The sequence below is a fragment of the Neolamprologus multifasciatus genome, chromosome 12, assembly GCF_963576455.1.
Source record: "Neolamprologus multifasciatus chromosome 12, fNeoMul1.2, whole genome shotgun sequence".
Taxonomy (NCBI): Eukaryota; Metazoa; Chordata; class Actinopteri; order Cichliformes; family Cichlidae; genus Neolamprologus; species Neolamprologus multifasciatus.
In genome coordinates, this window is record NC_140450.1 from 15,777,292 (window position 1) to 15,805,107 (window position 27,816).

Below are 27,816 nucleotides of genomic sequence, written 5' to 3' on the forward strand. Positions count from 1 at the left end.
TGAATGACTACACTTCAGCTATAGCTCCCACACTTTTCCCAGCAGCTTTTCTCCCTCATCTCTTTTCTTCAGTCTGTCCCAAAGTAAGAAATACAATGTCCTCTTCTCAACATTGAAGCTTTTTCCTCATATGAAGCTTCTACTCAGGCGATATACTCTCTCTGTATTTATGTTGTTTTCAATTCATCTAGCTCTGTGAAAAGCTCAGCCTTTACCACCTACCTCTCTCCTATATATACACTTCTCTCAGTCATCTACCTCTGTCCCATCTTCAAGTTAAACTCATTTCCTGCAATTCTTGCTGCTTTCTCCCTGATTTGTTTTTATCTCTATCGATCGTGACCCTTTCCTCCTTTAAGAAAACTCTCCTGATCTGATGACAAGCACAGAGGATCTGCTGAATGAGTGTTTCATCTCTCTCTCTTGCTCTCTCCCAATCTATACCCACACACTCATCATGGCCACTTCATTAAGTGCACCTGTTCAACTGCTCATAAATGCAATTATCTAATCAGCCGATCACCTGCCAGCAACTTAGTGCGTTTAGGGATGTAGAGATGCTGGACTTCAAACCCAGCATCAGAATGGGGAAGAAAGGTGATTTAAGGGGCTTTGAATGCCCTATAGTTGTTGGTCTATTACCGATCCAATGGGATCTTCCCACACAGCCATTTCTTGGTTTTGCAGAGAATGTTCCAAAAAAGTGTAAATATCCAGTGGGTGTCATTCCTCTTGATGAAAAACTGGGATTAACTGGAAATGTTCTGTTTTTAACTGAGGCACGATACACACTTCCAAAGTCGAGATAAAATCAAACGTAGACATTCTAACACAAATCTACAGTACTCTGATTGATCTGTACATAGTAGCACTCCAACCTTTTTCCACAGACGGGAAATTACAGCTTTTAGGATTGAAAGCCTAAGCCAGATGGTTAAAGTACATGTCACATAATCCAAATGTCCACGGTTCAATTCAATCCAGTGACATTTGTGACATGGCATACCATATCTTTCCTCTTATTTCTTCTCTGCCTCCTCAACATCCACTGTCACATCAGATAAAATTACCCCCAAAAAGAAATTTCAGGTTCCCCCTGTCCAGTCAAATAATCTTTTGATTATAGTCAATTGCCTGTCTCCAAGTCTGTTTTGGATAGTTTACTGAAACCATTTCCTACTCTTTTCTACCCCATTTGATCCCTTCTTTTCAATCGGTCCATGTTCCCTGTCTGTCCATCTGTACTTTTCAGCCAGAGCTGCTGTCAGCATGCTGCGTCCCATCCTACATTTTTAATTTTTCCTTATCGTCCAGCTGCCACTGATACAGCATGTAGGTCAATAAAGAGGGCATACACTCACACAAACATCCACTCTTTGTGAAACACTAACACGCTGTGACAACTATACAAACACAAAGTCTATATACAGCCCTAAGATTAAGTGGTACACACATACAGGTGCACTTAGTGACAACCAAACGCAGTATTTGTTGGCAGTGTGTCAGTATTTTGTGGGTAAGTATCACTAGACTGTATTTTAAAAGACCTTTACAAGTGTGTACATTCATGTATGTAAAGGAAACTTCATTATGTTGCAGTTAAAAAACACACACACACAAATCAAAGATGAGAACCACAGAGCTGATGGCTCTACTACACCTCCCTCCTCCAACAGGCTAACAAGACCTCTGATGTGACCCAACTAAATCCAGGGGGAAAGCTCGACAAAAGACCTCCCATGGTAAGCTTAAATCCCGCTCACACATAAGCACCCACTTGAGCAATGATGCACATGCTCCCTACAGAGATTAATAAATCTCATCCAGATCGCACGGCTGGGATGGACAAGGTTGACAGAGGGCATCTGGAGCCTGTCAAGACAATCAAAACCCGTTGCCCCTCTCCCATTCAATATCTGCAACTCTCCTGCTTTTAATCATCCTTTTTCCAACTCTTTCTCTCTCTCTCCTTCACTCTGCCTTCCTTGCTGCTCTGCTCTCTTTCTTCCTATTTGATCTTTTTGTGATTCATTAGAAGCTGATGTGAAAAAAAAGTGTTAATTGTTCTGATATGGGTAAAACTGAACGAGACACATGGATCAAAGGAAGATTCAGTTTTATATTTTTGATCACACTGAGCCTGCTGTGTTCTTTTAATTAAACTAGCTGGCTAACTGAAGTGAAGGGTTGGCTATGGAAAAAGAATAACAAGTGAGCACTACAACTTTACTGTACATGCATTAAGTGAAAGCATAAGCTCTGTTTTTGTAAGATATAAAGCTGGGAGGACATTTTTATTAATATTTTTCATTGCCTCACACTTTTAAAGGATCTGTAAATTTGATGCTTGTAATACAGCTGTTCTCACTGAACAAATAGCTAAATTTAGTATAAAACAGACTGCTCCGTGTTACCTTAAACGGAAGAGATTTTTCACTGCAAGGGCTGATGGGTAGAGACTGAAGGCTGCTGGCAGGACTTGTCTCTGTGCTCTGCAAAAAGACAAAAACACAGCTATAACCAGAACATCACGATGAGGTTTGCGTGCTGTACTGTGCTGAAGATAAACCAGTCAGGTGCTTAAATAGACAACATTACAACATTAAGGAATTTTGTTTTTACTCTTCTTTTTCTGCTAAATATATTCACAGTTAGGCAGTATTACAAAAGCCTCGCTAAACATTCAGTATGAACACAGAGGAAGGTATAAAAAACGTTAGTTCTGAAGACAGGTGCTCATTTTCATCCCTGACTTTTCATATATTTTTACAGAAAATCTGATTCATCTACATTTGAATGACCTCAAAAATGTAAATGTAGGTAACATGTCTGTATCAGAACAATTTCATGTTGCCAGCTGCATTATTTTCACCTGGTTTCTTACAAAAGCTCTTTTTTTCTGATGACAGTTGTGATTTGACGCTTTTTGGCACTGCTTCTCAGCACAGTTATCTAGTGGGCAGAGATCAGAGGCAGCCAGACGGGGATCCAAAATGCACACGCGCACACACACACACACACACACACGCACACAGCCTGTTTTCATGTGACAAAAGGAGCATGTGCAATCACGTACAATCTGCACACAGGTGCACAGAAACACCGTCCCTTAAGAAGAGCATATGCGGGTATATAGATCACTGCTGAGGGCTCCTGATGGGTCATATGGGAAAGTGTGAGTGTCTCCTTGTCATGACATTTTAGATCACTTTACTGAATCATATGAGGAAGTAAGAGAGCATCAAAGAGGAAACATCCTGCTCTCTAAAGATCTTTGAAAGATAGAAAGCACTTGCTTGCATTCTTTGCTCTTCTCTTAATTAAGATAATCTCCACTTTTGACATCACACATGCTATAGAAGCGGTTACACTAATCTCCTAAACAATCACACTTAAAAAGCCAAGTTGGTCTGCCTGCAGATGCACAGCACAGCCACTACAAAACATGACATGCCCACTTCACTGTTACAAGGTTAGGTTGGGATTGCGGTTAAATTCATTTAATGATAATCTTAGGGTAAGGTTAGATTAAAGTTATGGTTACTTGTAGTCTGCAAGTCTCTCAGCACAGCTGCCAATGTTTCCTCCTAGGATGCTGACTTGGTCTGATCAACTCAGGATCAGCCACTTAGCTTGAAGCCTGACAAGATCAATTTCCTTGCGATTGTGATCTTGCGAACCTCACAAGATTCCAGCTGTCTCATTGGTTTTGAAGGAGGTTCTGAGAAACACTTGAGCCCAAATCTTTGCACAGCATAAACTTGATGCTTTATTGGTTTGGCTGACCTTTTAAAGAAGCATGCCTCCCTATCAGAGTTATAGGTGTGCTGTGGCGTCAGGCCCTCAATGTGTCATTGGTGATCAATGCCTTTTCCTATGTAGACAGACAGGCGTGTACTCAGTGACACCCCCCTAAACACACATACACACTCTCACTCTGTCTCCTTCTAACACACTCCTCTTTAAGGTCACCCCTGTCCCACAGGCCTTAACACACAACTGTCCCCACAATTAGACGTGGCTCAGTAAAAAGGCTCTTAGATTTAGGAATTGGCTGCCGGGGAGCCATGGATTTAATGACTGGCACTGCACTGAAACTAAATGTCTACAGATGATGAATGGCCTAAGAAAGGAAAGCAGGTTTTGTAGTTTGATGCGCACCTTTAATCACATCCACACATGAGTTAAATCAAGAAATGAAAACCTTCAAATAACTCAAGGGGCATTCATACCAGCTCGCTCTCTGACAGATATTCGTCTTTTTTTTATAGAAATTGCTTTAAAATACTGTCATGCGGTTAAGCGAGGACATTGAATTACTCCGCTTTGCTGTGTTCCACACCTATCTGTACAATCCAACAGACATTTATTTGTAGAAGTTCATCAGAACTTTTGGAAATGCTGATGGGAGCACATTAGCTAGTTCTGAATGGCACTGTTCTTTCCAAAAACTGTTTTAACAGATTTGGATGGCACAATCGGAACTGTAAAAAACACCATTTTCAATGTCATTCTGTTATATCCGCATTCTGACAACGTGGTGGAGGAAGCAGTCTGAGTGTAAGCCGTAACAAAAAGTCAGTCACGGTCTTCCTAGAATCCATGGCTGACACTGACAAATGGAGATCATCATAGGAAACATTTCTGGACACAGACAGTGGCATTTTACAAATGTTCGTCCATGCAGCCGACAGAAAACACTGTTCAAAAAAGTAAATATCTGAAAGGAGTGTTCATGGTTCAAATTGTTTGTGTCTGCATAATGATAAGCATCTTTTATTTGTATAGGACAATCCTTTGTTATTATTTTTGACATCAAATCTTACTGCTTGTGCTAGTATTTTGATTTTTATTAGTATCGTTTGTATTATTTCAATTTGAAATCGGAAGCTATATAAATTGCTTTTCCTCAATTTTTTGAATTTTTGGTGCCATAAAAATATTTTATCCAACCCCACTGGAAAATACGTTCCTCTTAACTAACTGATAAAAAGAAAATTATTTTAAAACAGTTGTTAATCCTGTTCTACAGATATTATAGTCTATATGTTTATAAAGAATGGGAAACTGCATCAATTTACATCAAATAAGCTCACAACAGCTGTGTGCAGCCCAGTCGTGTCTTGATAACTTTTACAAGCTCCTGAATTCAAAGGTGTAGATTGCTCACAGCTAGGCTGTCCCAAAAATCAAGGCTGGATTCTGGATTAAAAGGTCAGTGTTAGGTGTCAATGTAAACTTTCAATTATGCAAATCTATTTTTTCTGAGACGTGATGCTCTCACATTCAAATCTTTTAATGTACTTTCAATGTTGGCCTTTTTGGTAAGCTCTCCAAAGATCTTACTATTTGGGAGTTGACATCTAAATATGTCTCTGGGGCTTTGAGAGTCTGCTCTGTTAATCTCACCCTCCATCTTCCATGAATTATTGCGATGTGTCAACTAGGTTCTTCAGTAAGGTTTCTGCAGTGGACCACTGAGGCCTACTGATGAGCCTTCTTTTTTGGGGGGAAAAATTATTCTTGCAAAAACCCGCACATGGAAGGGAAGAAGATATGCAATAGTGTCTCCAGTCTCCTGGGAACCCAACTCAAATCTGTTTGATGTCTCTAGAGCCTTGGGAGCTGAACCACAGGGAATTCTGTGTTTTGTTTCCACCTGCCATAACTCTGACATAAGGTTAAGACATGGCGAGTTCTCTTTCCTTCAAATCATTAAAGTTTAGTTCATAAGTCTATAAGTTTAGTTCTGCAGAGAATTTCAACTCAAGTAATCTCTGAAAGCACCTAAATCGAGTGGTTTTGCATGTTTTTGTGGCACTTGAAAAAACAATGAAAATTAGACAGAAGCCAAAAACACAGTAATCTCAATTACATGGTCAACGTTAAGTAACTGTAAAGATTTTCCAGAATTTCAGGCTATGGTTTTGGGGACTTGAGGTTTTCAGTTTGAAATACATTATAAGTGAATTTCCATAACTTTCCATTTATTTGCAATTCAAAGAAGACACTGTAGAGATGTAAACCCATGATAGTATCGCTCTAACATGAGTGTGGAACAACACATCTGAGCTTCAGTACCTCAAAGCAGCTGAAAATAATGACCAAAGTCCTTTTCAACAATCACAAACCTATGGATAGTTGAAAAATAAAAATTATATTAAGAGCTTAATTTTCAACCCAGACTGATGAAATGCTCAAAATACCAGTAGTTTGTTACACAATATACCATGTGTAACAAACTAAAGTCCCCAAAATTGATTAACTAGTGTGTTACTTCAGAGGGGAGAATTCACAGGTCTGCACTGAAAGCTTGCAAGTCAATAAGCATAATTAGGTGGAAGACAAAATCTTTGGGTAGCCTGTGGACAATCACCACCATAAACTGAGTGCCTTTTGATTTCACAACCTCTGATAGGGTGACACAGCAAGGGGGAGGTCTTCTCAATCACCAAATGTAGTTTCGATTAGACATTAGATAAAAGAATCTCTATGTGACCGATGTATGTAATGATGATTTGATTTGAAGTTGAATTTCCAATAAATAAAGTAAAAAGTGAACAAATTACAGTCCCTGCACCTTTGCACACACAGAGGACTGACAGCAGGAATTCTAATCCCAAAGTTTCACATGCCAGGTTCCACATACTGCAGAGTTATGACCCTGTCTACTTGGCTGTGCTTCGGCCCAGTGATCGGACGTTTGAAGTGGACAAAAGTGTTTGACAGTGAAAACTATTGGCACCTGCTATTGATTGGCAAAAGCTTGCAAAAGCAGACACAAGTGTATTACGGCAAAGGTGAACGGAAGAGGCTATAAGTTAAATTAAACAAAGCCAAAGACCGGGGCTCAATACCAGAAGGTCAAGCAAATGAAATGCAAAGAAAACAGACATGTCGAGTCACCTTCCCCTTGTTGCAGAATGGTTTATGTCTGCTTTTGGAAGGTAACAAAATTTGCAAGTTAATGACACAACAGAGCAAGCAAAGAGGGCAAAGAAACGCCTCTTTCATATTCATGTTCTGCTGCTGTGTACCCTCTCTCTGTTGCACTCCTTTAGTTTTTTTCCATCACCACTTTAGTTTACCTCTCTCTCTACAAATTATTATTTCATTTACATGTCTCATGTCTCTCTCACAGAGGTCCTGGGAGAAAAACAGAGATATAAGCAGGAAAGAAATCAGGAGAAAGCCATATATATGCCTCTGTGGACTGTAATTCACAGCAGGCTTTGATCTTAGTTTAGAGATACTAATGGTGTGGTTTTAGGGAAGGTCTGGTCACCCTTTTATCTTTTTGTGTATTTGTATTTTGAGTACGGGTCTGTATAATACTTCCATATATGGTTGGGTCAGTCACCCATGTAGATTTAAAAAAACCCAAAGCATCAGACAATCAAAGCTAATGGATGTTCTTTGTGAGCTTATGCTATTGCTAACATCCCTTATTGGTATGTTGGCATGTATTATACACTGCCAAAGGGTATTAGTGAAAATATTAGCACTTTCACTCTAAAACAAAACATTGACCGTATATGTTAAACAACATCAACACCCCCTTCCAAATGACTCCTACTAACACTGTGCTCGCAAAACTTCAGAAAACAATCATTTCGGCATCTGTCATTTTCGAGCAGTGTTATGATCTTTCTGGACTAAAATGTAAAACAAAAATTTGCATCTGCATCTTGTAATTACCCGAGACCCCTCAAAAACGTGTGGAGTCTGGCATCTAAAGAGGATATGTAAGTGCAGAGGATGGCAGATAATGTGGTTTCCTGGTTTATATTGTTAGACCTTGTAAAGGTATTCCAACGTGTCAGTGCTTTACTAAGTGACTGTTTCAGCTAATTGTGTCCATAATGGTTTGGATGTAATTTAAGTTGGTTCCAAACATTCACACTGAGACAGACACGTAGCTTGGGGTGAAACATTAGCTTTAACCAGGCTAAAACATTTAAAGAGGAGATTTATAGCCTGAAACAGGAGGGATAATATGTGTGTGTGTTGTGTACATGTAAAGCATAAACTGGCAGATACTTAAAGTCTCCCGGTTTCCCCCTCTAAACGTAGAATCTGATTAAATTAACAAAACAAAGTGATTAAATGGACCTTTTAGAGACGGGAAAGCAACCACTTTGACCAGATTTCATGGAACTGAAAGAGAGCCTGATTAAAATAGGGGGTGAAAAATTCGTAAGAGCAGCGTGGTGCACAGTGGTTCCAGATGAAATAGCTTTTTATTGTTTGCTAGACCCTTATCCTCACTGGTTTAAAACAATTTGATGCGTTTCTAACTTGATAAGGGCTGTCGGTGTGGTCTACCTTATGTGCTCTGTAGAAGCCAAATATGCCAGACTAACTAAATGTAAAGCTAATCTTCCTTCATTTGTTTGTATGTCCTTGTCGAGAAGAGCTTATGTGCTGCTGACTGTTAGCCATGTGCATTATCTCACCTCCTGCAGTGTCCGTCTCAGCCTTAGAAGCAGGGTTTTGACAGCAGTGCACTCCTGCTGCATGAGTCTTAGTGGAAGGGTTTCCAGTCCCAGAGGTAAAGGGTCATCTTCCTTCCCCATGCCCAACCCGGCGCTCCACTCAGCAGGCAGCAGGCTGGTTGGACGGCAGGGTTCCCTAGAGGAGGGGAGGGATGAACAAAGACTTCATCATAAACACGTCTTCCCTGCGTCCCGCTGTTCTCCACTTGTGGAATCTCATCATTGTCTTCGCTGGTTAGCGATTATATAGCTGACCCATTACACAGTAAAGTGAAGATGCCAGCTGCTTCTCAATACCCCAGTAATTCCTTGAATTCTGTGTGATACCATGTGTAACAAACTAAAGTGCACAAACATAGTCCGAACAATAACTTGGCAGAATGCAAAACAATAATTTGTAGCAATTAGATGCAACGTAGTAAACTACTCCTTCTACACAACCTTCCTGCATAGCATAAAGCTGTTATTCACAGTATTTTAATCTGATTGAAACCCAATGTGAACATTTTGAATCTTTCATCTTTATTATTTCAGAGTCATTGAATAAAAAAATAGTCCATTGCTGCAAAAATAGTTGACTTTAAAAAACACATAATGACAAGAAAATGAGACAGACAGAAAAAAACAGGAGAAGGAAAATTAAACCAAAAAAAGTGACAGTCAGAGCCAACTGTCACAATACACAGCAGCTACCCCACAGTATCCACCGAGGACTCGATTTTAATGACAAGTCATTCCTACAATAATTCTTTATAAAGAAGGTTTTAAATCAACAACGTTAGGCGATAACAAACTACCACACAAAACAAAAAGTCCACCTTATCATCCTGTATGATGAAGTCAGGGGGAGACTTCACTACCAAGAGATTTGTGGACGTCCACAAGAAAGTTTGAATGTTACGTGCAGCAGAGCTGACCACAGGTAGATGCTGTTAAAAGTCACAGCTTAAGGCCAGACTATTAACTATTAGCCTCCGAAAGAGGCAATGTTGTGATGGCACAGGATTGGATTCAAACACACACAAACAACAGGGGGGAGTTCAACCAAAGCCTTCTTGTAATTAACTGTCCCATTTGGGAACACACTCCATTAAACAGTAAACAGGTCTTTGTACCAGCATGTCTTTGGTCTCCGGTGCGTGGCCTCTATTCCTTGTCTCACCTGAAAGTCACAGCATTTAGGAAAAACGGAGACAGTTTTTTGGAAGGGATTCTTACAAAGAGCCAGACCTGCTTGGAGAATCTTTCTTTGCCTTCCTAAAGCTCAATCCACGCACCTCGGGCTCTTATATTAACATAGTCATTAATTGCTTGGAGTCCGCTGTACTCCTTTTGCCAGTTTGCCACATTTCCCTGCTCGAGATGTCAGACTTCTCTATAGTCCACCAGACATGAAAACAGTCTCCGAACAAAGATCAAGACGTTTTTATTCTATTTTGTGGCCGTGTGTGAAAAGCATCGGGAAAACAAAGCACATCAGTTTACTTTATGATAGCTCTGCACAAACATGACGGTAATTGAATGTCTGTGGGGCTACTGATGTGGTTTGTAGTTCAAATACTTTTTTATTGAGTGGTAGAAAAAAAAGATAAATTTTCTAAACAGACATTTTAATTCCCCGACATTCTCATTTTGGGATTAGCACTCACCTGAGGTTAACAATTTACTTTTCAGACAACAGCAATTACACAAGCAATTAACCACAAAACACACTGGAACACTAACTGCATTCATGGGCATAACTCATGTAACCTAAAGGGTTACATGATCTGTGGATAAACATAATCCGTGGATAAACCTTTTGTTCTGTTTATGCACTTCTTTGCCTTTTAAAATGCAAGCCATCATCAATCCACTGGCAAACAGTCACAACCATCTCTGATCAATAAAAATGTGGCGCTGACTCTGACTTGGACATTTCGACCAAGTCTTTACTCTTAAAAGTTCCCCTGCAATTAGAAGCCTATTAACACTACTACACGGAGCTAGATTGTTTGCAAAATAGACTTAAACTATTTCAACTATTAAACTAGAGTTGACGCATTGCACACAGAGAAAGCAGAGAGAAAGAACGCCGGAAAGCAACTAGAATAATCAAACTTGTTTCAATAAAGTAAATTCCTGCATTAACATTTCTCTGCCAGGTTGTGATATTTTGACAGAAGTGCATAAAGGGGGACTGTGTATCTCACCTTCTTTATGACATTTTCAAAAGGTGAGCCGAGAAATACCACCCTCTTGTCTGAAAACCACACAGACAACCTCAGAGTTCACAGTCTGCATAACAAGAAAAGAAGAGGGATGGAAGACAGTGGAAAGGCAGACATGGTAGCAGAAACAAGAAGCTCTTAATCAGTCCATGTTCACTTTCACAGATTTAGAGGGAGGTTCTAAAAAAAAATCACCAAATAAAGAGCAGCCATAAGCATTAACTCAGCCAGAAAAATCTACTTTTTAAAAAAATTTCTCTTTTCTTTCTAAAATAAAAAACAACACAAAATATCGAACAACATAAGCCATTCTGAACACAGCTCGGTGAAAAGGTCAGGCTGAATCGCACCCTCGTACTTTCTTCTCTGACTGTTCAACATCCCACCCCTCTTTTGTCTTTCTTCACCCTCTATATCTGTCTAACCCCACATTGTCGCGCTTTTTCTATTCTTCAAACCTTCGCCACTCTCTCCAGGCTCCCACCTCTGTTACTTCTCTTTTGTTCCCCTGCCCTTCCCTTTCCCACCCCCGCCATACCCCTCACCTGAGTCTGCGTCTTCCATCTCTACAGCTCTGCCCTTGCCTCTTCATCTTTTTCACGTATTCCTCTGACAACCACTACACTAAACTGATGCAGTATCAAAGCCTAGGTGTCCCCCTGGGGATACTGCTGAGTACCTCATACAAATGTCGAGGAGGCCTGCTGTCTTTTGAGGACAGGTGAGCGCTGTCTGTCAACTAGTCAGATGAGATTTTTTTCCCCCCCGTCTTTCTTAAACTGAATTATTTGCAGCTTTTTGTTCCTGCCTGGCATCTCTGAAAAGAGTGAACTTTCTCCATTTATTTCTGTATTGCTCCACTGCTATTCAGATAGGATGAACAGGGTGTAAATAAACGACAAATGATCAATCGTGCACTCTTCTCTGATGTGTCAAATGGCACAGTGCGGTTCCAAAACAACGTTTTTGAGGGGGGAGGGGGGGTTTCTTCACAAGGACGTTTTCTTTATGGTTCTCTGCATCTGCGCCTTACTCCATGCCTGACAATCTTGCCCTTTCTCTAGCTTTCACCAGGGTTTCAGGTTTGGATTTTTCTTTTGGTGTAGCTCAAACAGAGTGACAGGAAAATGAGTAGGAGTAGGGTTCAAACAACACTTGAATCACCCATAACAACAATCACACATCAGGCGCAGGTATGCACAGTATTTACTCTTTCAGGGGACTAGAAGTTGAACATTGCTGCTTGAACTGAGCAGCTGAGGGCTGTAAACACATTTTATTGTGGACACTTTTTAAACACTTTTTTTTTAAAAATGTGCATATCTTTCAGTGCATGTCTACACTCTTTGTAATGCTGACGGGTCCAAAAACATTAATATATATACTTTAGGAAAGTTTTTGATATAATTAGTAGAGATTAGGACTTATACAAACATTTTATCTCCAAAAAGCTTTGTAAATGCAATGTTTGATGTACAGGGTGGGCCATTTATATGGACACACCGTAATAAAATGGGAATGGTTGGTGATATTAAAGTCCTGTTTGTGGCACATTAGTATATGTGAGGGGGCAAACTCCTCAAGATGGGTGGTGACCATGGTGGCCATTTAGAAGTCGGCCATCTTGGATACAACTTTTGTTTTTTCAATAGGAAGAGGGCCATGTGACACATCAAACCTATTGGTAATGTCACAAGAAAAACAATGGTGTACTTGGTTTCAACGTAACTTTATTCTTTCATGAGTTATTTACAAGTTTCTCTTTGTTCACAGCCATTGACATGTCAAAGAGGTTAACACGTGAGGAGCGGATCGAAATTGTGTTGATATCTGGTGAACGCAAGAAAACTGTCACTAATGGAGAAACATCAGTGGCTGTCCTAGCTTCATTCAGCAAGAGCCCACAGCTTAGCTGGCACGTTCCCTGCATTTTTCCAGCAAGATGGTGCACCACCACATTATGGGTGCCAGGTCCGAGCCTTCCTAGATGAACAGTTTCCTGGAAAGTGGATTGGTCGTCGTGGGCCAGTTGAATGGCCCCCAAGGTCTCCCGATCTGACCCCCTTAGACTTTTATCTTTGGGGTCAGCTGAAGGCAATTGTCTATGGTGTGAAGATACGAGATGTGCAGCACCTGTGCTGGCATTTTTCCTGCGGTGTTGCTATCAGTATGTGAAGAGTGGGAGAAGAGGGTTGCATTGACAATCCAACACAATCGGCAGCACATTGAACACATATTATAAGTACTCAGAAACTTGTAAATAACTCATGAAAGAATAAAGTTACGTTGAAACCAACACACCATTGTTTTTCTTGTGACATTACCAATAAGTTTGATGTGTCACATGGCCCTCTTCCTATTGAAAAAACAAAAGTTGTATCCAAGAAGCCTGGAGAACGACTCCTGAAGACCACTTGAAGAAGTAGAAGTAGTTTTTGCCTTACAAACTGTATGCCTATGTGTTTTTGCACAGCTTCCATTAAGTCTTTGCACCTATTTCCCATTTTCCTAGCAAAATATGATGAAATAAGTGGAAGCTCAAGACTTTTGTACAGCACTGTATGTGGGAACGCAGATGAATAAGCATGTCAGAATGCATACTTTTGCTGCAGTTAAACTGCAGTTACAGGCCAGACAAAGTCATTTCCAGCTAAGCATGAGTCTCACCTGCAGGTAATTACTGCACGCGCGTGCACACACAGACACGCTCACGAGCAAGCGCAGGGCACAGTTGAAGACAAGTCTGTTCAGTGATGATAGATGTTACACAGGCAGGGAGGCCGTTCCTCTACTCAGGGTCATCTGTCTTTTCACTGTCATGAGCTGATAGCCCGACACTCTCACTCTATTTCCCTTTTTTATAACTCTCTCTCTCTCTTTCACACACACACACAGGCACACACACGCAAACACACACTGCCCCTCTGAACAGCTTATATGTATGTGAGTGCAGAGAATGGGACCGTGTGATAGCAGTCAATTAGAAGATTACCCAAGTGGACCAAGTTCTAATTTGAATTGATAAAGATGTAGTATTACACCAGCTAGTGGTAGACAATGGCACTGCATCTTCAAATAGGGCATGTAAATGGGAAGATGATTACAAACAAATATATGGATTAAAGCACAATTAAATGTTTCCAAAGAGATTTTCCCTCTACTGTCTTTTCGGAGTAATTAAACAGAAAAGAAAAACACTGGTAGAGTATGAAAAATGTCCCCCCCTCCTTTGCATTATGCTCTTGTTTTCTTTGTGCCTTCTGTTATGTCATTTCTCCTCCTTTCTCTCCTCACTTTCATTCCTTTATAATCCATATCCTCCCCCCTCGCTCACCTCCTCTCTTTCTCTGTTTTCTTTGTTTTTTTCTCCTCCCTCTCACTTACTCCTCTCCATCCTTCTGACTCTCCCCTCTGCTCTAAGAAGCCATTTCTCAACAGCAGCGTTAGAAGTGATCCATTTCACCAACCCGAAAAAAGCCAATTATCTGCGTTTTTATGACTTTCATTATTTTACCACTCACACGGGGTTTTATGACTGGGTTGTTGACTACCAGCACCTTGTACATACCTGCGCGCGCGCACACACACACACACACACACACACACACACACACACACACACACACACACACACACACACACACACACACACACACACACACACACACACACACGCGCGCGCGCGCGCGTTATCCACATCCACACATGCAGCAAACAATACACGCACACAGGCGAGGAGAGACCTGAGAAGCATGTATATGAAGATTTAGATGTCTGTGTTTACACGGTGTTCGGTTTGTGTGTCAAGTGACGAATAATGACTCCCGGTCAAATAAATCACGTGGGATTCAAGTACATAATCTTCAGCAGCCGTGAGAAGCGGTGGGCTGTACCCTTGTCAATCAGCAATATATAGAGACGGCATTGTCTCAGGAATAATAATAGTAAAGGACACTTCAGCGCTGAGATACGGCGAGAAAGGCAGTCAGTCCCCACTGCCAACTTTTCCATCATTAAATTTTTACTGATGACAAAGAACATGTTTATGGGAACAATCCAATATATATGAGTGTCTACGGCTGCGTGTGTGTATGTGTGTGTGTGTGTGTACTGCAGCCATCTGTGCGTCATGTGTGCTTGCTTGTCTGCACATGTGAAGTACAACTGTATACCACAGCTAAAAAAGAGTGATCACCATCATTTGTCACTGCTTTCCACCTGACAGACACTGTGTACTCATCTGCATTCAGCACCTGAGGCTACGGATGTTTAATGCTACCATTAAACTCATCTCCGACATAAAGTGCATCTGTGACTAAAGAGTGAGCGCAAGCCAGGCTCCAGGCAGTGAATCTAATGGTGAATTCAACTCTTCAGACACAGAAAGGGGGAGAATATAAAACTAATGTAATATGGCAGGGGTAACTTTCTGATTAACCCAACTGTCCTTCCTGCTTCCCTTTGCACTCTGCACTCTGAATGTGTGCTTCGTTTGCAAGAAATCCGTGCTTTTGCTTTACTCTTGCTTGTTTCACTCCCCCTGACTTCTCTAACCTCGATCTATTGCTGTCTGCCACTGCCCACTCACTGCTTCCTTGGCATCTGTGAGGTTAATCCATAAAAGGATGGGAACCACCACATTAGCTCTTTGTGGGTGGTGGTGGTGGTGGGGGAACCTTTGGGGAGTTATCAGAACATACTTGCACTAATTACTATCACAACTTATTGTTGCTCGTAGAGATCTATTTAATATCGGTCCCATGTGTCGCATTACATTTTCCATTTTCCGTGAATATTGTCATGCCGAGTTGCCAAATCTCACCCTGTATAAAAGCCTCCAAGCAATATTCCATTAAAGTGGAACAGTTTCAATTTTTAGCACAGAAACCCTGCTGCGAGTCCACTACCAAAACTTATTGCCCAAGGGAATCTGAGACATTTCTCTCTCTCTCTCTTGAACTTATGTTGTTATGCAAGCATGAAGGGATTTCTTCTACGATTCACATGTTTTAAAGTAACTCTGTCAGTTTGCAATTTTTTAGCGAGAATCGCATAAAAATGCTCGAGTGCCACAGGTGACAGCTGATCACAAACGCAACCACTGGTTGACTAAGCCCAATTTTTATTTTATCTTATTTATTTTTTTAAACTCCAACAAATCCATGTTTAAAATGCAAATTCTGCACCCAAAGGGAGTTTTTATTTAGAGGACACATTAATGCTTATCCAGTCTGTTCATTACTTAAGGACATGATAATTTTTGCATTATTTATTCTAAATCCCTGATAATAAAGGACCAGAATTTCAATGACCTTATAACCGTGTTACCACTGCACAGCCTGATTATCTTCTGCTGATCCCGCAGTCATAAAAAAAAAATCAAAAACATCGAATTTCAGATAAGATTTTGACCAGAAATGTATTAAGTGCAAATTAATGTGATCTTAGCTGCCAATGTGTGACTCAAAGCTCATATTAATAAGACAATAAGACGCGGAGGAGCAAGCTTGTGTTGTAAATTCCCAGTATAACACATGTTGTTTGAGACAAACACAAGTGATATTTTATGACAGAGAGTAACAGCATCACAAGAAATGTAAATGTTGCCTCTCTCCTTTTCATCTAATTTCCTCTTGTCATTGTCAAACTGCCCACTTTCCTTTCAGAAAGCCATATATTGTTTAAGATGAGTCACAGTTTTGATTTGTTGTGATTTTTGCGGTGGCACTGTTGTCATCGCAATGACAAAATAATAGCACCTAAGAACAAGTTTCCATACTGACTCATGCAAAGGAAAGATTTAAATGACAATTATTGTGCCTGCATGTTTATTGCAACAATCTCTGCACTTAGATCAGATTCACGTCGACTGCCCACACTGCCCGTATTCTTGTTGACATCATTTCTAAATAAATGTTTCTCAGCATTCCCCTCATCAATCCCTCATTTTAGGCCTAATCTTATCGAGACTGCCGACATAAACATATTTCTTCATCTGTAATCACCTGCAAAAGCTCTGATCCTGATTAAATAAAAAACATATATTAAAAAGGTACCACAGATAATCCTCTCCTATCAAGAACATTAAAAAGCACATATGGCCATCATCCTCGTTTCTTTAAAAGCCGTTGTCATGGCAGTACTGAAATAAGACTATGAGGTGCCTAATAAGATATTATGCACACAGAAAGCGACAATTTTGCTTTGATTTTGCTCTCTTTGTGTAATTTTGTGTTTGTGTTTTGTGAGACTTACGCAAGTTGACAACAGAGTCTGCAAGTATTAGATCTGTTTGTTTGAAACATGATTTACCCATGCTGGGAAAACGGTGAGGACATCACCAATTAACACATAATATCTACTGTTTTATCAAGAGTTCCACACTGAAATTGTATTTTGGATACACAATCTGCCCAAGTGCTTATGTATAGCATCTTCAGTTTTCCTAATGTGGTCAGTGAGTTAAGATTTTTGTTTTGGTCACTGAATATGAACAATGGCACTTGGGCTTTATATCTTTTTCAGACTCTGGTGCTTTCATAGTGACCAACAGTGTGTTTCTGTCTGATTTGACTGTATATCTGCAACACTGTGTGACAAAATTATCACATACCTAAGTTAAAGATATTTACAGTTTTGTGTTTTTTAATTATGTTACATTTTTTTATGAGGGTTGGAAGTTCAAAGCCAGACGCTGGAAGACAAATGAGTCTCCAAATAGTTCGATATTTGGATAAAACATTAACCTTTAGAGAGAGTGCACAGTCACTGCATCCAGCTGTTGTTTGACATAGTTACAGCACTCCCACTGAACCTCTTTTTTTCACCTTTCTGCACCAAGCCAAGCTACCACTTTTTTGAGCCCAGCCTAAATATAATATATAATAAGTTCAGATAATCTCAGCTTGCCAAAAAACAAACACTTGGCAGTAATGGGGAAAAGGTTTTTGTAGGACTCTCTGCAGTCCTGTGAAAATATCAGTAATCCCCATGATTCAATAGCTTGTAAAGCCACCTTCAGCAGCAATACCTTGAAGTACTTTAGTTTATTTTATCAGTCTTTCACATCATTGTGGAGAAATGTTGGCCCTCTCTTCTTCACAGTGTTGCTTCTGCTCTTTGAGGTTTGCAGGCGTTTCTTTTTGCACACCTCTCTCAAGATCCTGCCCAAGCATTTAATCAGGTTGAGGTTCTTTTCTTTATTTTTCAGCAATTCTATTGTAGATTTACTAGCATGCTTGCCCCACTGTTCCACTGAAAGACCCAATATAGGCCAAGCCTTAGCTATCAGACAAATGGCCTTGCACTTGACTATACAACACTCTAATACAGAGAGGAGTTAATGGCCGTCTCAGAGATTGCAAGGTGCCCAGATCCTGAGATTGCCCAAGCCCAAATCCTAACTCCTCCACCACCGTGTTTGATAGTACAGTGGGGCAAAAAAGTATTTAGTCAGCCACCGATTGTGCAAGTTCCCCCACTTAAAATGATGACAGAGGTCAGTAATTTGCACCAGAGGTACACTTCAACTGTGAGAGACAGAATGTGAAAAAAAAATCCATGAATTCACATGGTAGGATTTGTAAAGAATTTATTCGTAAATCAGGGTGGAAAATAAGTATTTGGTCACCTCAAACAAGGAAAATCCCTGGCTCTCACAGACCTGTAACGTCTTCTGTAAGAAGCTTTTCTGTCCCCCACTTGTTACCTGTATGAATGGCACCTGTTTGACCTCATCATCTGTATAAAAGACACCTGTCCACAGCCTCAACCAGTCAGACTCCAAACTCCGCCATGGCCAAGACCAAAGAGCTTTCGAAGGACACCAGGAAAAGAATTGTAGACCTGCACCAGACTGGGAAGAGTGAATCTACAATAGGCAAGCAGCTTGGTGTGAAAAAATCAACTGTGGGAGCAATCATCAGAAAATGGAAGACATACAAGACCACTGATAATCTCCCTCGATCTGGGGCTCCACGCAAGATCTCATCCCGTGGGGTCAAAATGATCATGAGAACGGTGAGCAAAGATCCCAGAACCACACGGGGGGACCTGGTGAATGACCTGCAGAGAGCTGGGACCAAAGTAACAAAGGTCACCATCAGTAACACACTACAACGGCAGGGAATCAAATCCCGCAGTGCCAGACGTGTTCCGCTGCTGAAGCCAGTGCATGTCCAGGCCCGTCTGAAGTTTGCCAGAGAGCACATGGATGATACAGCAGAGGATTGGGAGAATGTCATGTGGTCAGATGAAACCAAAGTAGAACTTTTTGGTATAAACTCAACTCGTCGTGTTTGGAGGAAGAAGAATACTGAGTTGCATCCCAAGAACACCATACCTACTGTGAAGCATGGGGGTGGAAACATCATGCTATGGGGCTGTTTTTCTGCCAAGGGGAGAGGACGACTGATCCGTGTTAAGGACAGAATGAATGGGGCCAAGTATCGTGAGATTTTGAGCCAAAACCTCCTTCCATCAGTGAGAACTTTGAAGATGAAACGAGGCTGGGTCTTCCAACATGACAATGATCCAAAACACACCGCCCGGGCAACAAAGGAGTGGCTCCGTAAGAAGCATTTGAAAGTCCTGGAGTGGCCTAGCCAGTCTCCAGACCTCAACCCCATAGAAAATCTGTGGCGGGAGTTGAAAGTCCGTGTTGCTCGGCGACAGCCCCAAAACATCACTGCTCTTGAGAAGATCTGCATGGAGGAATGGGCCAAAATACCAGCTACTGTGTGTGCAAACCTGGTAAAGACCTATAGTAAACGTTTGACCTCTGTTATTGCCAACAAAGGTTATGTTACAAAGTATTGAGTTGTATTTTTGTTATTGACCAAATACTTATTTTCCACCCTGATTTACGAATAAATTCTTTACAAATCCTACCATGTGAATTCATGGATTTTTTTTCACATTCTGTCTCACAGTTGAAGTGTACCTCTGGTGTAAATTACTGACCTCTGTCATCATTTTAAGTGGGGGAACTTGCACAATCGGTGGCTGACTAAATACTTTTTTGCCCCACTGTATGTATGGATGAGGTCGTCTGAGCTGATATGCTGTGTTTTCTCCAAACATGGTGCGGTCCTTTAAGGCCACACACATTGGACTCCTCCTTCTAAATCAAATGCTCCAGAAGTCTGTTGGTTTGTTAAGATGCAAATTTGCCAACATAAGCTGTGCTGCCATGTTCCTTGACTTGACTCGACTTGTTCAGTTTTTCTCTAATTGGACTTTCATCAACTTTAACATTTAACATGCTATCTTAAGCCTGTAGAGTGTAGCTCATGGCTTCTTTGCAGTTGCTTTTTTGCTGTGATTAGCTGTGATGTCCACTCCTGGCAAGATTACAGCATTTTGTTAGCACCCCTAAATGCTGATGATCATTTAACAAGCGCAATTTACTCTCTTAATTCTCACGAAAGCAACATGGGTTGACTTAGTTTCATAACCTCTCTCCAGTCCCTGGATAACAACCTTTGACTAAAACATTCACTAATACCCAGTGTAAAGAGTCCTTTCCTTACCTGAATGCTTGCATCAAGCATCAAGACTCGTGTAAAGAGGTTCTCAAACTCTAGTTTTTTTTGTTACTTTTTTTTGAGGGGGGGTATCATTCTTTAAGCGAGGTGCACCAGACAGCTACAAAGACCAAACATCAAGAAGAACAAATACAACAGTAACATATTCTCATGAGAAATATTCAGCATTCACAAAACATTTTTATCACTGACAACAGCAGAAGGAATGTGTTTGAAAAAGCAACAAAACGGGGCGGGAAATATCTTCTTAGAAACGATCTCTAATCTCATCCTGTTGTATTAAAATAGATTTAACATTTGCATATACTATACTGTGGTCTGCAACAAATTGAGACAAGATAAAGAGAGCCAAAGACAAAAGTGCATTGCTATATTTATGATAAAAAAAAAAGTCTTGAAATGCTGGAAACGGCGGCGCTAATGCCATGTGTCTTACAATCTGTTGCCGTACGATTTACAGTGAACACCACTTCAACACTCCCTTTTATTTCTGGAACACACTAGTTGATTAAGAAAAGGGTTATTGGAAGCACAGGGATGTCTTATTTATTGCCAATCTACTGTTTTTCTTTGCGTTACAAATCAGGACAACAAGTTCCCGCTCGAAGCAAGTGGGATAAAAATGAAAGCCAATACTAATTAGTCTCCTCATGCTGAACATTTAATAAACCCTATAGGGTGATGTGAATTACAAGCTAAACAACAATTGACAAAAGAAATGCACATGCCAACACATGCACACTATAACGCTTTTAACAGGTTTAGAGTTTTAAAAATTAAAAGCTGTCAAGGCATGTAGCCAAAGCTTCTCCACTGAAAACCCACAGATTAAAACAAGATAAAAGACCGAGTCTTGTCGCTGGTTGTTGGATTAACAAACTCTGCATCGTTATACACCAGCAACTGAAAAAAAAGAGGGTGGGGGGGGTCTACTTTGTGTTCCCTTCAACTCCCACTGTATGCTGTGTTTCTCTGTGTGTCTGCAAATCATGTTGCAGGGAATTTCGTCTGTCCTCAGCTCCACTCCTTAAACTGGATTCTTTATGCTTGTCTATTTTTATGAATGTGCATGCGCTTAAATGTTTGTGAGCATGTGACTTACGGTAGAAGGAGATGCTACTTTTGCAGACTATATTAAGTCTGGAGGGATTCGATTGCAACATGGTCGATATACTTTGTGAGTCGTATTAACATTAAATAAATGTGTTCCTTCCTGTTTTTGTGCATGTGCGAGAAAATTCTATAAAATTGCAGATTACAGGTCTCCGTTTGAGACTACAGGATATATACAGGAGAGTATATCGCTATGTAGCATTCCAACCAAATGTGAGAGAATTGGGGTTTTTTGTCTGAATTACAAGACACTTTCTCAACCCTTGTTCTTCCTGCTCAGCAGTATCTTAATACCCAGCTGCCTCAATGAAGACAGCTATGAGTAGGCTGTCTTTTCTACCGCCATCTCACTGCTGCCATTTACACAGCATTCAGTTCACGAGCAGACCCAGCTAACTCCTTTCTCAACACATTCAACCAGAGGAAAAAAGATTTTTAACCTCTATATACGAATAAGGGTCAACAGGGTGAATTGGGACCTGCGCTCGAATGTTGACATTTTTCTAATACGCCTCATTATGCCGCCGCAAGAGCATGTGAGTGTAATACCTACACATTTAATCTTCAATTGAGAAGCGGAGATATGGGAATTGAGACTTTTGTGATCGTCCGCTGCATACTGACAGATAAGGACACCTCTGTGTTTGCGTGTCCTCTGCTCAGATTGCCCGTCTTCCGCATAGCAATCAACGGCAGTGAAAACAGAGAAAGGGGAAAATGAAGAGAAGAATGGCAGGGGAACGCTCAACAGGCAGGCTGCCGTTACCATAGAAACAGGCAAGCTTTATCCCAACTGTCAAAATTTAATTTCCTCTGCATCTTTTTGTATAAGAGACGGGAGCAGTTCACGTCTTAAAAGAAAACAGACAATAAAGATACATCTAAATGGAACCAAAAGTCTCTGAGGGACATTTGGTATTGTCATGCTTTGATGGCAGCACTGCTACTGGCAAAAAAAAGAATGCACTGAAGAGATCTGTCTTATTTTATTTTATATTTCAAGGCAAATGTAAACATGATAGAAGTTCAAAGACATAATATCACACTGACCCAAACCTATTATACTCCAAGGGAGGTCTTCTGGTGCACTGCGAGGCCAAGGACAAAGTCACTCGGGCGGAAATGTCTAGAGCCGAGGCACCTGGGTATTAATCGATTAGTCAAATATTTTTGTTAAGCCAGAATGTAAGCCATGTGCAGGTTTTAGCTGTGGAAATGGGGATTATTCTGCTTTTCTTGATTTTCTGTGACAGTAGAGCTATTTTTTTGTTTGGAGTTGTTGTTTGGTGTGGCAAATTTGTTCAGAAAACTGGATGAATCTATAACGAATTTAACCACAAATTCAGAGCTGGAAATCTATCTAAAGTTGCATCTCTAAACTTTGTATTGTACTCTCCCTCATTCTCATCAATAACTAAAAACAACAATAAATACTGTATTCTACGTTGCTGAAAGCTGCTACGCTAGTTATATATATAGGGTGATATTGGATACTGTGACACTGACTGATGTGTCAGCCCCCCCACCCCATCTCTCTCTGTCTCTAAACACCTATGCAGCTGCAAAGAATGGAACTAGATTTTGAGCACCTGGCTGTTCACTGACATGGCTTTGTTACTGTGATATTAATGTTTACAAAGTCAGAAACATAGACAATTAAAACCCTGCCATCAAAATCATTCAACTGCCATACATCAAAGAGGTCGGAGCTGTGCCTGCACGCCTGTGTGCGTGAGTGTGTGTTTGTGTGTGCGTGCATGCAGCAGATGTTCTGTGCAGCCTGTCAGACAGCCAGCAGTATCCTGCAGCTGATACTCTCTCTGGACAGCCTGACTGACTGACAGGTGTGTGTGTGCATGATCCTGTGTTACTCATACTGTGGGGACATAAATCTGTTTACACAGTCATATTCTGGGGACAGGGGACAAAAAAACAAAGTAAAAATGGAAATTCAGTTTTATTACGAAGCCTTGATTTTAGATTAAGTTAGGTTTCGAGTCATGGAGGGTTAGGTAAGTTACAGCTGTGGTTAGCATTCCAATAAGTCTTCAATGTAAGTTGGTGTAATGTCCTCTGAAGTGATGGAAACACAAATGCGTGCGTGCATGTGTGTGTGTGCGTGTGTTGTGTGTGAACAGAAGGGAGCTTGCTTTGCCTCCAGCAAATCAATGTCCCCTCGAGGGAATGTGGAACCTGAGACAAAGCGCAAAAGCAACTCCAAGAGAAAGAAAGACGGTGTGTGAGAGAGAGAGAAGAAGCCCTGGGCAAACAGATTTTGCTCTCTTCCCCTAGTTCCAATCTCAGGTTCTTCACTCGCAGACTTAAACATTTGCGTGAAAATATTTTGTTGGAAGAAATCAGCAAGGATGGTGAACTCAAACTGTAGGAAATTAACACCTGCCAGCAGCCTACATCCTGGTCAGGCTAAGAATCATACACCTGGTTTCATTATCTAACTAGCTCTGGTGTTTCCAAAGCCAAAACAGTATGTTAAAACTGTGACACTAGCACCTGATTTCCTGCATTTTAAAATGATGCTTTCTGAAATGAAACAGAATCTAAATTTACTCTGAATCCAAAACAAGTCGAGTCCACAAGCCTGCAGTTTCCTCTAGTCTTTTTTAGTGTTTACTGAAGCTGCTCTGCTGCTCTGCACTTCAGCTAAAAGAACTGCTCCTTTGCTGTGGAGAAGTTAGCTCAACACACACTTCTCTCTAATCCCACTATATCATATCACTGTCTGGCTGTCAGGAGCACACTCACTGTTAAATTGTGTAATGTGTCTACAGTTTTGGAGGCTTAAATCATTCTGGAGTACAAGGTTCAAGACTTCAGCGCGGACTGTTGAGTTGTTATAAAGGTTGGCATATAAGCCATTACTCAGACGCAACATGACTTGAATGTAAAATTACTGCATACACTTTTAGCCACGATAGCAGCATGACTCCTAGGATGGAAATGTCAGTCTGATGGTCAATTAGTCTACCACCTTGGTCCAAAATAAAATATGTATCTCAGCAAGTCCTGGATGGATCGTCTTGACATTTGGCACACATATTCACGCCCCGCTGCACCCACACCTCCACCCAGGATGAATAAACACTTTGAGGTGTACCAACATATTCCCTATCACCAGATAAAATGTTTATTTTCCCACAACTAACCACTTCTAACAGACTTGCATTTAGAGTTAATTTAAACATAAAAAAGTAAATCAACATGAGAACATGGTATAAGAACCATTATTGTAACAGCTGCTACACATCGCTGTGTTAACATGGTGATGTTGGGCCCCAGTCACACAGCGGAGAGACCAGACAGCAACAATCTGAAAATCACTGGTTGCAAAAATAAAAAATATATATTCTCCATCCAGCTATGAGTGATTGCTGGATGTTACTGGAAGCTGCTGCTATGAATTTGGTCATAAAGAGGTAAATGGTGCTTCTTGTGCTTTCTTTAGCAACTAGCACCTTGCCTCAGTCACCTATAGTTTACACGAAAGGCATCAATTTGTCTGCAAACTACAATGGCCCTGAAAGTCTGCGCTAAACTTAAAAGAGTGTGTTTAATATATAAAGTCTTACACTCCCTTGCTCCACCACCACTAAAGCAGTTCATAGGCATAAAGAAAGCTCAGACAGGACCACTCGAGCTACAATCCGAGGAGACTTGTTTATACCCCACAGACAGACAGCATTTGGGCAGAACGTCCTCTCTGTCAAGGGTGGCCATCTGTGGAACAGTCTTCCTCAACCCATTAGAGAAAGCTCTACATTCAATTTGTTTAAGGCAAAGGTTAAAAACTGGTTATGGACAAATCAAGTGTGTGATCATGTATGAGTTGTATAGTTTTAATGTTTTATTTGGGAACAGAATGGTGTGTATGTGTAAGTTTGGTGATGGAGTTTTTATTATGAATAAATGATGAATTTTTATAAATTATTATGTCTATTTTTTATGCTTAAGGACAACAGATGGAAATTAGCCCTTGGCTATAATCTGGTATGTTTACATTCATGTAATTTTTTTTTTTTACATTTATGTTCATTAACATGCACTGTCCTAAATAAATAAATCAAATAAAGGTCAAACGGACTGCAACTTAAGGAAATTCCAGCAAATAGACAAATGCTCCAAAAACACACAAAGCAACAGAAGTTGACTACATAAACAGAAATTGTTTCTGGAAACACAAAAATGTTCGGAAACGACAGAAATCTAAACATTTTAAGAGCACTAAGATGGGATTAAAAGAAGCAGAGTGTTCATCAGTGTTGCAAGGGAACCAAAGCTGTAAGTAATGTGTGCTTTAATCACATGATTCAGATACATGTTTGCCATGTTTGCCATGGACGACGCGACAGCTCCCCAAAAATGAAGCCAAAACATCTCTATCGCCCCCTGGTGTCTGACTGCAGTATAGGTCATAAACCCCGCCTCCTCCATGTTAGCAGATGGGACGGGGGTCAGGCTAAAATAAATTAATTCTCCTCAGATAAATTTTTTCCAAAGATTCTTTCTTTTGTTATCAATAGTTCTCACCACGCTGATTTATGTCCAAGCGGTCTCCTTTCCCATAAGTTTGATTCTAATTCCTACCACGGCGATGTTAAATTGGGATGTAACGTCATCATAAGAGCTTTGACTGACAGCTGCAGTCACGGAGAAACTTGCGTATCTCTGTTCTGGAATAGCAGATAGAGCGTAGGCTCTGAGAGGAGGGCCAGTGTTTACGCTACGAAAACACGATCGACTGTTTTAACCTGACAGCCTGAGGTGTATGGAATCAGAATGATGCCACCTTGAAACGAAACTGAAAAAAATATTGAAACTGAAAAAAAATATTGTAACTGAAATAAATGTACTGAAAAATCTTGTATTGAAACCGAAAAAAAATTGATAGTGAAAAACAATTAATTGAAACTGTAATTGTTTTGTTTTCGTTTACAATTTTTTTTTCCAGTTTCAATCCATTTTCTTTCGGTTTCAATCCACTTTTCGGTTTCAATCCATTTTTCGGTTTCAAACCATTTTTCAGTTTCACTCTGCTGGCACTGTTTTGGCGTCCGGGGGCGCGCTGGGGGGGCGGGGATTCCAACCCGCATGTATTTGCATATATTATAATGCTGACCAATGACTGGAGAAAACACTGACGACGCGGCTGCGGTCACGGACAAACCTGCACGTGTCTGTTCGGGAATGGCAGATGCTGAGAGGCGTTTACATTACCAACTATTTCAAAGTGACAGCCTGAGGTGTTCTTCAGTAAACTGGACTACCCGACAGAAGGACCTGAGGCCCCGCTGCACTTTTTCGGTAAGTTAAACGTGTTTGTAAGCTAAACCGTAACTTCCGTCCTTAGCTAGGTCCTGTGACCTAACTAGCTAAGATGAGCACTTGGCTGTCGGGGAAACTTGTTTTCGTTTGTTCGTTTAGCTAATCCGTGTAGGTGAATGAATTTACCCTGACTAAACGTCTTGATGCATTCTCAATTATCCAGGAAAATAAATCTCCAAAAGTTGATTCTGTTCATCTGGACGTAGCGTTTTCTGGGAGAAACGTTTCGTCACTCATCCAAGTGACTTCTTCAGTCTCAGCTGACTGCAGGTTTCCCCAATCTTATAAACAGTTCATTTGCATAATTACTGAAACCAGCCCACTGAAGGAACAATGGGCTGTGAGGTCAGTTCCTTAATCATAATTATGCAAATTCTCCTTCTTAGACTGTGAGATTTCCATCATAATGGGGGACATCTAAAAGCTGACGTATACCGTAAACCTACACATACGGATCAGTATCTAAGGTTTGACTCTCATCATCCACTGGAGCACAAACTGGGTGTCATCAGGACGCTACAACACAGAGCGAACACCATCCCCACTGACACAGCGGCCAGGGAGGCAGAAGAACATCACATCAAGAAGGCCCTGAGTAAATGTGGTTATCCCAGCTGGACTTTTGTTGATAGCTGGAGAGGCACCTAAAGAAAGCTCCAGCCGAACCAGGAGAGAAGGACAACCGCTGCCCAAGCGAAAACCTGTAGTGATCCCATATGTGTCAGGAGTATCGGAACAGTTGAGACGCATTTTTTCGAAACACCGGGTCTCTGTGGCTTTTAAACTCCAAAACATGCTGCGCCAAAAATTGGTCCACCCCAAGGATCGGGTCCCCCGACACAAACAGAGTAACATAGTGTACGCTGTTAAGTGCCAGGAGGATTGCCAGGATTTATACATTGGGGAAACCAAACAACCTCTGGCCTGTGTTGGATCAAGGATACATCTAAAACCTGCAGGACACCTGCACTAGAGGCCTGGAGTTGCCTACCCCTGCTGTAAAGAGTGCAACACAAACAGAAAACTGAGAATATTCACCTTCAAAGCTGAACCTTTAGAAATGGCAATGTGCGATCGTGGCTTGGCAGTTCGTCTTGTAATTGGAAGGTTGCC

At 40.9% G+C, this 27,816-nt stretch overlaps 1 protein-coding gene across 4 annotated transcripts in view; it reads right to left on the bottom strand.

Annotated features, from left to right (window-relative positions):
* ccser1 (coiled-coil serine-rich protein 1) overlaps nt 1-27,816 on the bottom strand; it is a 126,947-nt gene that overhangs the window by 73,340 nt on the left and 25,791 nt on the right. For all 4 annotated transcript variants that reach the window (XM_085181251.1, XM_085181249.1, XM_085181252.1 and 1 more), the window contains exons 7-8: nt 8,457-8,631; nt 2,415-2,492 (exon numbers count right to left, since the gene is read on the bottom strand). In XM_085181251.1, the coding sequence (XP_085037377.1) occupies nt 2,415-2,492; nt 8,457-8,631 (253 nt within the window). The remainder of the gene's footprint in view (nt 1-2,414; nt 2,493-8,456; nt 8,632-27,816) is intronic.